We start from the raw sequence: 14,434 nt of genomic DNA on the forward strand, positions 1-14,434 counted from the left end.
GTGGAGAAAGGTGGGGTATAAATGAAAAGCCAACTGAAGCCCTAGACCATTCCTGGTATTTCCAGAAGGGATTTTTTTACTGTGGCTTTAGCACTGTGTCCCTGGACATGACTATGTGATTTGACAACTGGCTTTCAAATAAGTGCGAGCAATTAGTGTGATTCACTGAGTTTGAATTAGGAGTACTCGGCTCCAGTTGTGCTTTGCCACAGATTTACTTGTTTTCAACTACAATCAGCCAGTTCACATGTGTACAGGTTGCAAAATTAAACTTCGTTGCACATTTAAGTGTATTTCATTTTACACTTTGTGGGTTACCTTTAAAACTCAGTTACTGAGGAATTCTGTAACATCATGCATGATTCTTATTGACTGATGTCATTTATATGAAAAGTTGTGTTCTACCTTTGCACTCACAGGATTGTTGTGGCTTGCAGTACCTGGATTTCATGCTCGGATACAGATGCAAAAAAACTGTGTAAGAGCCTGTTCCAGTCTTTTCACGACATTATCCAGTTAACGGCGACAGCCCAGCTGTAGAGAAGATACTGAAATATGTGCCTTTATTCCACTGTGCATTATACCAAGTACCTGCAAACAGAAAGCCTTGCCAAGAAGAGTGCTTTAATTGGGCACAATGAGTTTAGCATAGACTGTAGGCAACAGTAATGCAAAGCCTTTTTAAAATGAGATTTACTGCAATAACAATGCAATTTCCTTTGAATAAGTTTGCAACAACAATGCAAAAACTTCTCATCTGAAACTATGCAACATTAATTGAGTCTCAGCAATGCAAACTTGATTGAATCTGTGGCCGCTTAGAAAACGGTTTAGGCTAACTTGTTTTTATAACCTTCCTAGTGACGGGGACTACAAGAAGGTAATGCTCAAATTACGATAGTTTATATGAGTGCATGAATGCGCTGGACCCTTACACACTCATTCCAGAGAGAGTGGGTTGCGGTGCCTTTCTAAATGGTATGTTGATCATGGCTTTTATAACTTCTAGCTTCTGAAGTAATCAAGAAAGATATTGAAATCCTTGGTATTTTTGTTTTATGTTTAATGTAGCTGCTACCTTCCATTTTACACAGTGAGATTGTTTTCCTTCAAGGGCTTCTCTACAAATCGAGGCTTTTGTATAGAAAAGGAGAAAATTCCATGACTTGAAAAACATTCTTTTAAATTTTATTTTTCCAAACAAATGGCAGAAAGTGAAACAATACTTGAAAGTTTACAAAATATAAATGTGATTAAGAGCTACATATGCCACTGCTGCTCTCTATATAGCTTGATAAGATTCTCAGGATTTAAGTCTTCCTTGGTATCTCAAAGGGAAGTGGGATTCTGTTGTATCAACTATGTCATTTCCTCTTTGAAATAAAGCCACCTCAGAAGACCAATGAGTGTTGACTTGATTAATCTACAGGTACTTTCATTCACTGGAATGTTTGAAAAAGTGGGCACATGCTTTGTTAGGCCAGAAGCCACCATCTCTCCCCCCCCCCCAATAACCTCCCATGGTACTTTTCAGAAAGCACTTTTTCTACACTTTCAGAGTGCCTGAGGTAGCTCACCCTCAGCTTGAAACAAAACAGACCCCCAGCAAAAAAAACCCATTTCATTTGAAGTCAAAGAAATCAATAAAATAAGCTCAAAGTTAATTTAAGTTGCCCATAGACAGTTGTGTGAGAATAATATCTCTGGAATTGCCTTTTGTTGCCTGCAGTAATGTTTCACTAAATATTCTTATGTTCCTTAATCTGAACAATATATAGTGTATCCCTTGCAGAATTACCAGTTCCAGAGAGGCAGTTATGTTAGTTGGCGGCAACCAAAAGAACGGTCTTGTGACAACTAAAGTTTATTAAAACACATATTTTGCTACAAGTTTTTATGACTTAGTGCTTATTTTGACACAAATATGAAGTGTTGCATTCAGTTGGCAGAGGTATTTAGACCTAAAGTTACTAAAAACAGAAAGGTGGGGAGGAGGTTTTAAGAAAAACAGATCATTCAGTGCTGTTAAAAGTGGAAACATTCAGACCAGAAGAGGCTATTTCAGCATCCCTGGTCATTTAACAATACACTTAAAGATTGTAGTACTTCTGCAGAAAAACTGAGACGGTGGAAGTCATATGCAGACGTGCTACTCTTGGACTTGGACTTAGCAGGGGCTTGGGATCATTAGCTGTGTACGAAAGTAATTTTTTCTTCTCATACGTACACTCTACAGATTCATCCTACTTTGCCATTTCTTCAACAGTGAAGTGAAACATTTAACCCTCTAACCAGATCTTGCTTTCATGTGTGTTCTGCAATGTAACATCACACCTGTGTCCTGGGAAACTGGGCCTTCTGGTATCTCTGTAACCTCTCCCCCCACCGCTGCTGTGCCTTTGGGTATACATTTCTGCCAATTAAAAATATGAGTTCAGGCATCTGACAAAACAACCTCTGTCTAATGAAAGCTTACGTTGCAATAAATACATTTTAATCTTTAAAGTTATACATGAACTCATTAGCTAATAGCAACTAATCAGTAGTGGATATTTCCCCATCATCTACTAGTGGCCCTCAGGGCCACTATAAATAGTCTGAAGATCACAAGAGGAGGGGGGGGGGTGATAATCCTTAAACCAAATGTTCTCCAACCGAATTGTGGTTAGTGTAGGAGTCATGTGTGAGTTTGCCAGATTCCAGATTGGGGAGGACCAAGATCATCTTGTAAGCAAAGTACAGTTTCATAAACTATAAGAAACACTGTTAGCACCAAGCTTGATGGATTCTCTTTCCCATAATCTGTCTTGTCTTACTATTGAATATTACTTAGATTGTTTATAAGTGGGAGGGGGGGAGGAAACTGAAATTGCAATGTTTTTTCTTTTGCTGTTGCCACAACTGACTTATGGCATTCCCCTGGTGGGCAAGAGACATTCAGAGGTGATTTGCCACTGAAATGGCAATCTTTTCTTTTGCTGTTTTCACAACTGACTTATGGCATTCCCCCTGGTGGGGTTTCCAAGGCAAGAGACATTCAGAGGTGATTTGCCATTCATTGCCTACCTCTGCATCGCAACCCCGGTACTCCTTGATAATCTCCTGTCCAAATACTGACAAAGGCTGACCCTGCTTAGCTTCTGAGATCTGAGGGGATTGAGCTAGTCCCTGTTTAGAAAACATTTAATATTTGGAATGTGCTATTGTACAAGAGGCTTAGGAAACAAAAATAAAAATCATTTATTTACAAGTACTTACATGTCTTTGTTTTGTACATAATAACAAAGGAAAGCTAGTTAGGTCTGTCATCCTAAACACACTTCCATATAAGGAAGTTACTGCTTTTGAATTAAAATTAGTGGAAATGTTCCCTAAATTCCAAGATTCTTTTCAGGGAGTTTGATGGTGGACACTGATAAGCAAAACTTTCAAAAGCATCTTTACTGGGAAGCCATAATACTGTCACATATAGATATCTGTCTTTGAGTCCCATATACATATACAGTCACATTCAGTAGTCAGAAGTGCAAGTCATTCAAATATTGCCAATCAGATTCTTAAGTGTGGTAACTTTATCTGCATTGGCTTCTAGGTCTCAAAGCAGTCTGTTTTTCAGTGTATTTTAAGACAGTTGAGAACAGCCAAGATTGTGGAGAATGGCTCAGTTCACATATAATGCGTAACAACTGCTTATTTTAACTAAGGATTAGTTTATGAAACCAGAATTTGGCTCTCAGACAATCATTAAATTTCCGACTTGCCTTGACAAATGCTGGTTTCATTGCCTTTGCTCTGGCTGGGCACTGCTACAGCCAAAGAGTGTTTGAGAGCATTGCTGGAAGCCAAGCCAGCATGTCCATATTCTTACTGCTTATAAAATTATAGTTAATTGCAGTTAATTAACTTGAAATCATGGGTTCAGATCCTGGTCTGATATCCCATAGTTAGGAGAGTATTCTGTATTCATACAATTACATCAGCCATTAAATCATGGTTTTGCATCACATTTGACTGATAATTTTCACTTGGAGAATCCTTAATGGAAGTTAGCCCATTATTAGTGCAAGTCCTTAATAGGGGGGCATAAGCAGTACCTTGTTATGTTTACAGATGACAGTTACAAATTCATTTCTAGCAATATATATTTGGCATTTAATTTACGTATTAACTGTCCCTGCTTGAACAGTGACTAGTGAGTGATAGACTCCTTTCTCAGCCAGTAGTTGTTGATGGGTTCCTTGTTCTATGACTTTCCCATTTTGGATCACCGCTATACTGTCAGCATTCTGAACTGTAGATAACCGATGAGCTATTATAATGCAGGTACGGCCTTGTCTGGCTTTATCCAGGGCCTCTTGGACTACCTATTGGAAACAAGACAATTTGCATTAATGAAAAACTTTGTCCCAAATAACCCTTTTTATTTGTTGTTCTGAGGGGTTTTTCCCCTGAAACCCCTGTACGTTCTATGGCTGCTCATTCTTATAAGTGTCCCATGCACAAGTGTTCAGAACCAAGTGATGAAACCAAGTCTTCCCTAGAAGTTGTTTTCACATGTATTGATAAGATAAGTAATTATGCTAGATTTATAAAATGGAACATAAGGAATTTATCTATGGAGGGACACCTCGAACTCCACACAGCTATAAGTGATTTCACAGACACAAAGAACCCCGATGATGGGCATCCTATGCTTTTGATACTCCCCTCCCTTAATGTAAACCCCGAAGAATTACCTTTTCACTTTCAGTATCAAGTGCAGAAGTTGCTTCATCTAGTAGAAGAATTTTCGGATAGCGAACTAGGGCTCGAGCAATAGCGATGCGTTGTTTCTGGCCCCCAGAGAGCTGAGCCCCTTTGTCACCCACAGAAGTGTTATATTTCTATGTGCAATAAATATTACTTTAATCAAACCTGATATGTAACAATCTCATTTGATATATTTGACGCACATGACATTAATATGATTGTATTAAATATTAAAGAGTCTGATCAGTAATTCTAAGTATACGTATCTTTTTTAAAAAGCTGTGAGCCTTGTAGTTTCCTGATGCATTACTGTTCAGGAAAAGGTGTCATGTGAACTGTCTTAATTGCTACAGCCACTCTCCAAAACGGGGCACAATTATAGCAAAATGTATTGAGGTGCCATGTCCAGTGAACTGGCTCCAAAATACCAAGTTGGTACAACTCTGTGGTTCGCACAAAAAAGAGATACTTGTCTAGCACAAAGTAAGGGATATTTTTGTGAGAAAGTGTGGCAAATTAACTGAACACAAAACTTGATAACAGAAAGGCAAAATGTCACTAGCTGATGGAACGCATCCAAAGGAAGGAGCTAATACATAAGCAATGATCCTGAGAAACTGTTAAATCACATTAGCTTACATAGCATAGTTTGATCAGAAGCTGAAAGGAACAAGTTTCCAGAGGGAAAACAATTCCTGCATAATGAAAGATTCCTCTGCACTTTCTGTGGGATGACTGACTGCATAAAATTGCAGCATTTTCTCAGGTATTCTGAAGTTTAGGTAAGCCCAATAGAACCCATGATATGGGGAGCAACACTATGTGGCTGTCTAGGTTTGTGGGGAATAAGAACTGCAAAACAACATCCTTTGAAATGATTTAGGAAATCCATGTCATATCTTAGTAAACTAGCCCAAGGAAAAGGAAGGAATGAAGTGGGTAAACATCACTATCCTGGAGATGTCTGAGATAAAAGCTTCTCCAATGGTTTATGAAAATCGGGCAGGAAAAATCAGACCAAATTAATTTAGGGTTGGCTTGTTTTTTAAAACTTTCCAGCATTTCATATTGCTAGATTCCTCTGTGCAATCAAGTAGAGATACACAACTCAGTACGCCAGTCTGCATAAACAGTGAGCTAGCCACCGTTGCTGCTAGGAAAAGATTACAGAGAGCTACTGGCGCTTGGATGTATAGTACAGTTCAGAAAAACCTGTCTTCATGCAACTGTGTTCCCAAAGACAATCACGAGGAGGAATTTGGCAGCACAATCCAGCCCCTACAAGCTTCTTCTAACCTTACCAAGCAGAAATGTGAGTTATAATGACAGCAATTAACAATTCCCAGAGTTACAATAATTAATTTGTTATTACTGAGAAGTAAACCTTGTGAAGTACTTTTTTTTTTTAGCAGTCATGGTATTTAAGTTTCTAGGGTTTTTTAAAAAATAGTTCAGTGTTATCGTGATCCTCTGTTAGCAATCCTTTGGAATAACATTTTGTTTCATTTTTCATGCCACCCATACCCTGCCTTTTTAACACACACCTAAACAATTTTGTTTAAATTTACTTCCAATGAATAAAACACAAAGTCCTAAAAGGCTTGAAAACACAAAGAAGCAGTGGACTCTGGGGAGAGCATCTTTTCCTAATTTCCTTATTATGAGATATATACCTGCAAAAAGTAATAGCGAGTATGCAGTTCATTGTAATGATGAAGAAATCAATGATGTAGTTGCAAAACATAGTTATGAAGTCTGAAATTTAAGATTAATATAAATGTACCCCAACAGAAGTAAGGACTGTTGTATGTTACAGATAATACCTTGATAATTATAATGAAGGGGATTTTGGAGAGAAATGTTTTCTGTTTCATACATTTTGTTAAATATTATTGTTCTTGATAGTTATGTTGTATAATACTTTTTTCTTTCTCTACTATTATTCTGGGTTTTTAAAAAATATATATATTTATAACCAAAAAGATACAAAGAAGCCACTTACATCTGGTAGGGATTCAATGAAGGAATGTATGTTGGCTGCTTTAGCTACATTTACAATCTCATCATGGGACACCACGCGGCTGTTATCACCATAGGCAATGTTCTCAGCTATGCTGCAGTCAAAAAGGACCGGTTCTTGAGAGACTATTCCAATCTGAGATCTCAGCCACTGAATATTTAACTGTTTTGCATTCTGCTTATCCAACAGCTAAAATAAAGAAGAAAGCTAATTAACATTTCTGAAGTGGGAAAACATGAGCAAACTTCAAAAATATATTTCTGTTCTGTACAGTCCTTTAAATGCATTGTTAGACATTTCCAATGCTCCTTATCACACAATTCAACGGTGAACTATGTAGAGCCTTGAAATGCTAGTGCAACCTGCAGTGCATTCCTAAGCAGCATTACACCCTTCTATTGAAGTTCGTGGGCTTTGGGTTGAACGATTCCAAAATTAAACAGGCATTGGAAGATAACAAAGAAAATATTTATGACTAAATCTTGTTCGGTCGTTCCCACTTTTCTGTGTCAATAGTCACTCCAGAGCAAGGGTGCTCGAAGCACTGTGACAAAGGGTTGGATCCTGTGGGGGATTTCTGTTCTTCATTTTTTGCCGATTCCCCCCTCTCGCTGCAGCACTCTGACCTTCCCCATGCTGTTCCCAGGGATCTCCTGTCCCCACAGAACAATGGGGGGGCATTTACAAGTTCAGCAACGTGTGTTCCCAATTTAGGAATCATTAACTGTAACCAAATCACAAATCTAAAAAAAACAATTGCTCTTCAGTATCTACACTGGGAGAACTACTGCAGAAATCTACAGTGCTCCATTACTCACATTAAAAACAATACAGACATACCACTTCTCCACTGAAAGGGTCATAGAATCTTTCCAGCAACTGGACCACGGTGCTCTTCCCACAGCCACTGCTTCCCACAAGAGCCAGTGTCCGTCCCTTTTGTACTGCAACATTCAGTCCTTGGAGCACTGAGACATCTGGCCGGGTTGGGTAATTGAAGGCCACTTCCTTAAGGGCAATATCACTGCTAAATCTTTCCTAGAATTAAAGCAACAGCCATGCATTTTAGAAAGTGGTTGAGCAATTGTAAACATGGAGTGCATGTTTACCATTAACATCCAGGATAGGGTGGACTCTGAATGATGTTGATATGCTTGGAATTTGCAACTTCCCTTGGTTAAAGTAGGCAGTACAGTTCTAATTCTGCATTTGTAAGGTTGTAAGGAGCTGCGGTGGCTCAAGTGGTTAAGACGCTGAACTGCAGGCTGTGGAAGGTCGGTAGTTCAGCAGTTCGAGCCCCGGGTGCCACATGACGGAGTGAGCTCCCAGCTCCTGCCAACCTAGCAGTTCGAAAGCAAGAAATTGCAAGTAGATAAATAGGGACCACTTCGGTGGGAAGGTAACAGCGTTCCGTGTGCCTTGGTGTTTAGTCATGCCGCCCACATGACCACGGAAACGTCTTCGGACAGCGCTGGCTCTTCGGCTTTGAAACGGAGATGAGCACCGCAACCCTAGAGTCGGATTTGACTGGCTTTTGAGCAAGGGAGCCTTTACCTTTTACAGTTCTAATTCTGCATTTGTAAGGTTGTAAGAACTAGAAATCTGCTAGTGGAAACTGAGGGCTGGTCCCAGTGGGATCTTCTCCTATAGAGACTAGTCTGAACTTATTTCCCCCTTTTCCTTAGGGCTGCATCCAGATGGCATATCCTTGCCATTAAGCCAGAAGCAAGAGACGATGAACAAACTAGGCAGAGGTTTGCAAATTGTGTAGCCCAGCCCAGCCTGGCTCTGCAGGCACCACCACCACTTGTGCTCTGGATAGGCTAGGATTTGGGAGGCACAGGCAGACTGTACAGACTGCGTCTTTCTCCAAAATAGCCCCTTCATATCACAGAATGCCGATCCCATTAAGGACAAGGTCTTTGACAGGACCACAGGTAAGCCTCAAACGGAAATACTAGTCCTCACTCAGCAATGAAGGTCCCTGGGTGTTGCTGGACCTGTCATTCTTGCTCAGCCTAACCTACCTCACAGAGCTGTTGTTTAAGGGCAGAATGGAGGAGGAGAGAACAACGTCTGTTACCCAGAGATGATTGGAGGAAAGGAGGCCTCAGAGCAACAACAACAAGTGTTGGAAACTTTTGATAGGTTAGGAAATGACATCCAGTGATCAACTTACAGGCTTCAGTCCTTCCTCACTGTAATTGTCTATTGCAGGGACTGTTTCAAACAACATGAACATGTGAGCTGCTGACACTTTGGCTTTGGCATAATCTGGTGTAAATGAAGCAGTCTGTCCCATTGCCATGGCACCAAAGACAATGCAGGAGAATACCCTGGAAATGCAAACAAAAATGACTGAGATATCTAGATGGCTGGAAGCAGGATATTTAGATTCGCTTTGCTGTCACTGACTTGGCACATGAGTTTGCATGCCCCATGCAACTCCCCCCCCAATCCTCAGTATTACTTGCTGTGAAATGGCAACAAAAACAGATGATTAATGCTAATGCATGATGCTAGTTCCTGCACTGGCATGTCACAGGCTGCAGAATCGTGATAACAATTTAGTACGGACCACTTCAAAAGATCTACCACAGGCTATGGAGCTGCGGTGGCTCAAGTGGTTAAGACGCTGAACTGCAGGCTGTGGAAGATCGGTAGTTCAGCAGAGTACAGTGATGTTTGTGTAGGGCCTACACATACAAAATCTAATGCACGTGAGTCCAGGCTGTGCAGTTGATTCCTGGATTGTATGTGGGATATTGATTGTGCATTTTGGTCCCATACATATTGGAGCTTAAATGTGCCAGGCCTATGCAAGTATTCATATTTGGATGGCAGCTCAGCCAAGAAGTGTGACAATTGTACCTTGCACAGGAAGACAAGGACTCACCCTGACACCTCAGGCAACCTCCATCCAAAAGAAAATCATCCAAACCATTGCCTCCTTGAACTGATAAGACAACGTCAGGTGACTCTGAATGGTGGATGGACTCTCCCATTTACTATTACTGAATATTGTAAATACATGCACAAGAAGACCTGAATGGAATTAAAAAAAAAAACCAACAGAGATACTTACAAGAAAACAGATTTAAAATCTTCTGGGCTCAGCAGACGTCCCTGCAGTACAGTGATGTTTGTGTGGGGCCTACACATACAAAATCTAATGCACGTGGGTCCAGCCTGTGCAGTTGATTTCTGGATTGTATGTGGGATATTGATTGTGCATTTTGGTCCCATACATATTGCAGCTTAAATGTGCCAGGCCTATGCAAGTATTCTCTTCGTATTTGGATGGCAGCCCAGCCAAGAAGTGTGACAATTACACCTCGCACAGGAAGACAAGGACTCACCCTGACACCTCAGGCAACCTCCATCCAAAAGAAAATCATCCAAACCATTGCCTCCTTGAACTGATAAGACAACGTCAGGTGACTCTGAATGGTGGATGGACTCTCCCATTTACTATTACTGAATATTGTATCTTAATACATGCACAAGAAGACCTGAATGGATTTAAAAAAAAATAAAAATACAACAGATACTTACAAGAAAACAGATTTAAAATCCATGTCGTTATTTCCCACAAGGAAGGCACCAAATCGAAAACACCCCGCATAGGTAAAGTACATCATTGCTTGGGCAAGAGCAAATGTCAGCCCATGAATATGTGCTTTTTTCAGAGAATTTCTGAAACAAAAAATCAAGTTTTGTTTATTTGCACATAGATATACACAGAACTATTGTATTAATTAAAATTCTGGTTCCCCAGCAATAACCCTACATCCCCACAGACAATATCATTGGCATTGCTGGCAAGGTGGACAGATGTGGTAGGTTCCTATAAATCAACTGAGGGGACCCACACACTCTCTTGAGATTTTGGGGAATTGGGCTCTTTGAAAACAAAACTCTCCCCATAGTTGTTCCTCTCAGTTAAAAGGTATAGCTAGAGTAGCAGGTATAAAGGCTTGGGGTTCACTGCCATGAGGTAAGTTTTGTGATGAGGAAGAAGAACGCAGAGAACACTGAGGCAGAAGTTGCATTAAAAAATTATGTATTTACGTACAGATTATTTTTGAAGAACAGTTCAGCAGCACAGGTTTCCAGACAGTCACAGCAGAAGCATGGCTAAGGCACTTAAAGTTAACCTAGTTATGGCTTACCTTTGTGATTTAAATTCCCTATAATGTTCACTGTTACATCCAGGCTTTCACTGCCTAGCTACCATGCTGGATCCTTTTATACACCCTCAAAGAGGAATCTATCCGTACCAGCCTGCCCTTTTCCAAAAGGCAAAGGTCATGGCACCAGGTCTGTTCGTCACAAGAGACAGGCTTCACAACTGGCTACTATGTCCTCTCCCAGAGGTAGACTTAAAGCACTCTGCCACACTACTAGGCAAAGCTATCCTTTAAACTCTGCTCTCTTGCTAAGGCAGACCCAAATGGACTGCTGTTGGGCTTCCATCCAGCATTTAATCCCCAGCCTGAATGGTGATTGGATTCTGGACCTGTGTGCCCACAGGCTCAGATGAGAATCAGCTGGTTGGCAGTTTTACCCTTCAGGGGCCAGGCAACCTCCTGTCTAGCACAACAGGCAAATTCATGTCACATCAATGCATGGATAAAGTGTCCCAGACATTATGGAGTGGGAGCACTAAATGAAACACATGGGTTGCAGTCACACGCGCGAGGCTATTCACCCTGGAGGAAATTGACCCGCAGTTGCACTGAGGCTATTCACTGGAGGAAATTGACCCGCAGTTGCATGATCACACCGTTCTTTGAAGCTGCGGGCATAGCCTGCCACTGCATGATCAGATGCAATCGCGGGTGGGGCAGGGTTTTTTTTTGCCATTTGTTTTAGATTTGCTTAAATGGAGGATCAATGAATCGCATCTCCAAACAGGGCTTCCTATGGCAGTATGCAATGATGCACATACTGAGAAGGGGGGGGAAACAACGGCACGGAGTCGGGATGGCCTGATCAGACCATCCCGATGCCATGAGAGTGCGCTGGAGCGATCACACAGGGGAAAGTCCGTCCGTGGCCCGTAGCAACCTGTTTGCTACTGGACTTTCCCTGGTGTCTTTTTACTCCACTTCTGCGGCGGAGCAAAACGGGTTGCCGACGGGTGCAAGACGCTGGGCAGATGTTTGTGTCTGATCACGCCCTTTAAATCCGCCCGGCATTTGTGCCTATGGCGCGGCTACTTGTGCGTGTGATTGCACTCATGGTTACCTTTTGTTGGTGGCAGCCAGGAGTTTAAGGTAAGACAATGTAGTTCCAGCCCAGCTCTGCTGGCTAGGTCAGACTTAGGACTAAATTAGATACATATAGTACTCTAACTATTTCTTCAAAAAGAATGGTTTAAAACCAATACTGAAGCTGTTTGTTTTTTTTAAATTCTGAAGAATATTTCTGAAGTCCTACCTTCATGCTAAATGGCCAGCTAGATTTCACAAGGTAAGCAGAGGTCCATCAGTGGCTATTAGCCACAAGGTATAGAAAGGAACTCTCAGTATGGGGCAAGTGATGCTCTGTATTCTTGGTGCTTGGGGGGGGGGGACACCACTGATGGACCTCCTGATGGCACCTGGTATTTTTGGCCACTGTGTAACAGAGTGTTGGACTTGATGGGCCATTGGCCTGATCCAACATTGGCTTCCCTTATATTGTCTTATGTTCTCTTATGTTAAGCCATGAGCATAAAAATCTGTCAGGTCACAACTTTCCACCGACAACCCAAAAGGATTAGTCACTGGGAGTTCTGCAGACAGTGCTCCCAGGCAATTGTTCTTTTTCAGTGGCACTCACAGGGAATCCAAATTTGGACCAAGACTGTGATGTTGAAGGATGGAGGGAAAGTTCAGTCTTCCTCTCCTCTTATTGTTTTCCTTGCCTGAAAAAGCCCATGGAGCTGGCCACTGGCCAGACAGACAGGCACCGAATGCAAGACTCATATGCATGCTCCTGAAAAGGACTGAGCCTGATGCATAGCGAAGTATGAAGGATGGAGAGAAAGTTCAGTCTTCCTCTCCTCTTATTGTTTTCCTTGCCTGAAAAAGCCCATGGAGCTGGCCACTGGCCAGACAGACAGGCACCGAATGCAAGACTCATATGCATGCTCCTGAAAAGGACTGAGCCTGATGCATAGCGAAGTAATTTCAGCTCATACTTTATTTAGAGATGTAGTACAAGAGAGAGAATGCCGGCTCGCAGGGCAGCTTATGTTTAGGAGTCAAACCACACCCAAGCACACACCCTTCACCGGTGATAGGATATTTACAGTGGCCAAGAGTTCCATAGCTCCTACCTTGGATCCTAGCCCTCTGATAGGTGCGGGCTAGGATCCGTTTGGTCTATTGTTCCTTAGAGCGAAGCTAGGGTTCTTCGCCTGACCGCATGTGGGCTTGGCCTTGCACGCGGCCGAGCTTAATATACAACACCTCCAGTGGGGCAGACACCAACTATGTGGGGTCATTTCAGCTTGGTAAAATAGCCAGGGAAGGCAGACTTGAAAAATACCATTCCTCCTTGCTGCAATCCGAATTGGGTTCCTCTGGGCATAAAGTGCAAGAACAAGAACTACTTTGACCCCTACGCTTGGAACTCCCAGCGTCAAGTCTGTTTTGGCCTGAGTCAGGTCAGCCTCTCTTACCTGTAGGGCCCAAGCAAATTCTCTCTATACATTTGTTCAAATTTTCTCTCTTGAGTGAGGGAAACAACTGTTCGGATATTCGCTATTGCTTCTGTTGCAATCTGTAAAAAAAGGGGATGCACAACAAGAACTTAAGAACATAAGAACATAAGAACATAAGAGATGCCAATGTTGGATCAGGCCAAAGGCCCATCCAGTCCAACACTCTGTATCCCACAGTGGCCAGAAATACCAGGTGCCATCAGGAGGTCCACCAGTGGGGCCAGGACATTAGAAGCCCTCCCACTGTTGACCCCCCCCAAGCACCAAGATGACAGAGCATCACTTGCCCCAGAGTCCCTATCTATACCTTGTGGCTAATAGCCACTGATGGACCTCTGCTCCATATGCTTATCTAATTCCCTTTTGAAGCCGTCCATGCTTGTAGCACCCACCACTTCCTGTGGCAGTGAATTCCAAGTGTTAATCACTCTTTGGGTGAAGAAGGACGTCCTATATCTAATTCCCTTTTGAAGCCGTCCATGCTTGTAGCTGCCACCACTTCCTGTGGCAGTGAATTCCAAGTGTTAATCACTCTTTGGGTGAAGAAGTACTTCCTTTTATCCGTTCTAACCCGACCGCTCAGCAATTTCATGGAGTGCCCACGGGTTCTTGTATTGTGAGAAAGGGAGAAAAGTACCTCTTTCTCTACCTGCTCTTTCCCATGCATAATCTTATAAACCTCAATCATGTCACCCCTCAGTCGTCGTTTCTCCAAGCTAAAGAGCCCTAAGCGCCTTAACCGTTCCTCATAGGGAAAGTGTTCCAACCCTTTTATCATTCGAGTTGCTCTTTTCTGCACTTTTTCCAAAGCTATAATATCCTTTTTAAGGTGTGGTGACCAGAATTGCACACAGTATTCCAGATGAGGTCGCACCATTGATTTATATAGCGGCATTATGATATTGGCTGATCTGTTTACAATACCCTTCCTAATAATCCCCAGCATAGCATTG

The 14,434-nt window shown here is 42.0% G+C and overlaps 1 protein-coding gene across 1 annotated transcript in view; it reads right to left on the reverse strand.

Annotated features, from left to right (window-relative positions):
- Positions 1-3,930: 3,930 nt before the first annotated feature.
- Positions 3,931-14,434, reverse strand: part of LOC107107578 (multidrug resistance protein 1-like) — a 70,745-nt gene continuing 60,241 nt past the window's right edge. The window contains exons 21-27 of the mRNA XM_015407886.1: positions 13,440-13,540; positions 10,325-10,465; positions 8,949-9,105; positions 7,610-7,807; positions 6,752-6,958; positions 4,737-4,883; positions 3,931-4,364 (exon numbers count right to left, since the gene is read on the reverse strand). Coding sequence (XP_015263372.1) covers positions 4,158-4,364; positions 4,737-4,883; positions 6,752-6,958; positions 7,610-7,807; positions 8,949-9,105; positions 10,325-10,465; positions 13,440-13,540 — 1,158 coding nt within the window. The 3' untranslated portion in view covers positions 3,931-4,157. The remainder of the gene's footprint in view (positions 4,365-4,736; positions 4,884-6,751; positions 6,959-7,609; positions 7,808-8,948; positions 9,106-10,324; positions 10,466-13,439; positions 13,541-14,434) is intronic.

This window comes from Gekko japonicus, unplaced genomic scaffold (genome assembly GCF_001447785.1).
Source record: "Gekko japonicus isolate JY-2015 unplaced genomic scaffold, Gekko_japonicus_V1.1 scaffold4409, whole genome shotgun sequence".
Taxonomy (NCBI): domain Eukaryota; kingdom Metazoa; phylum Chordata; class Lepidosauria; order Squamata; family Gekkonidae; genus Gekko; species Gekko japonicus.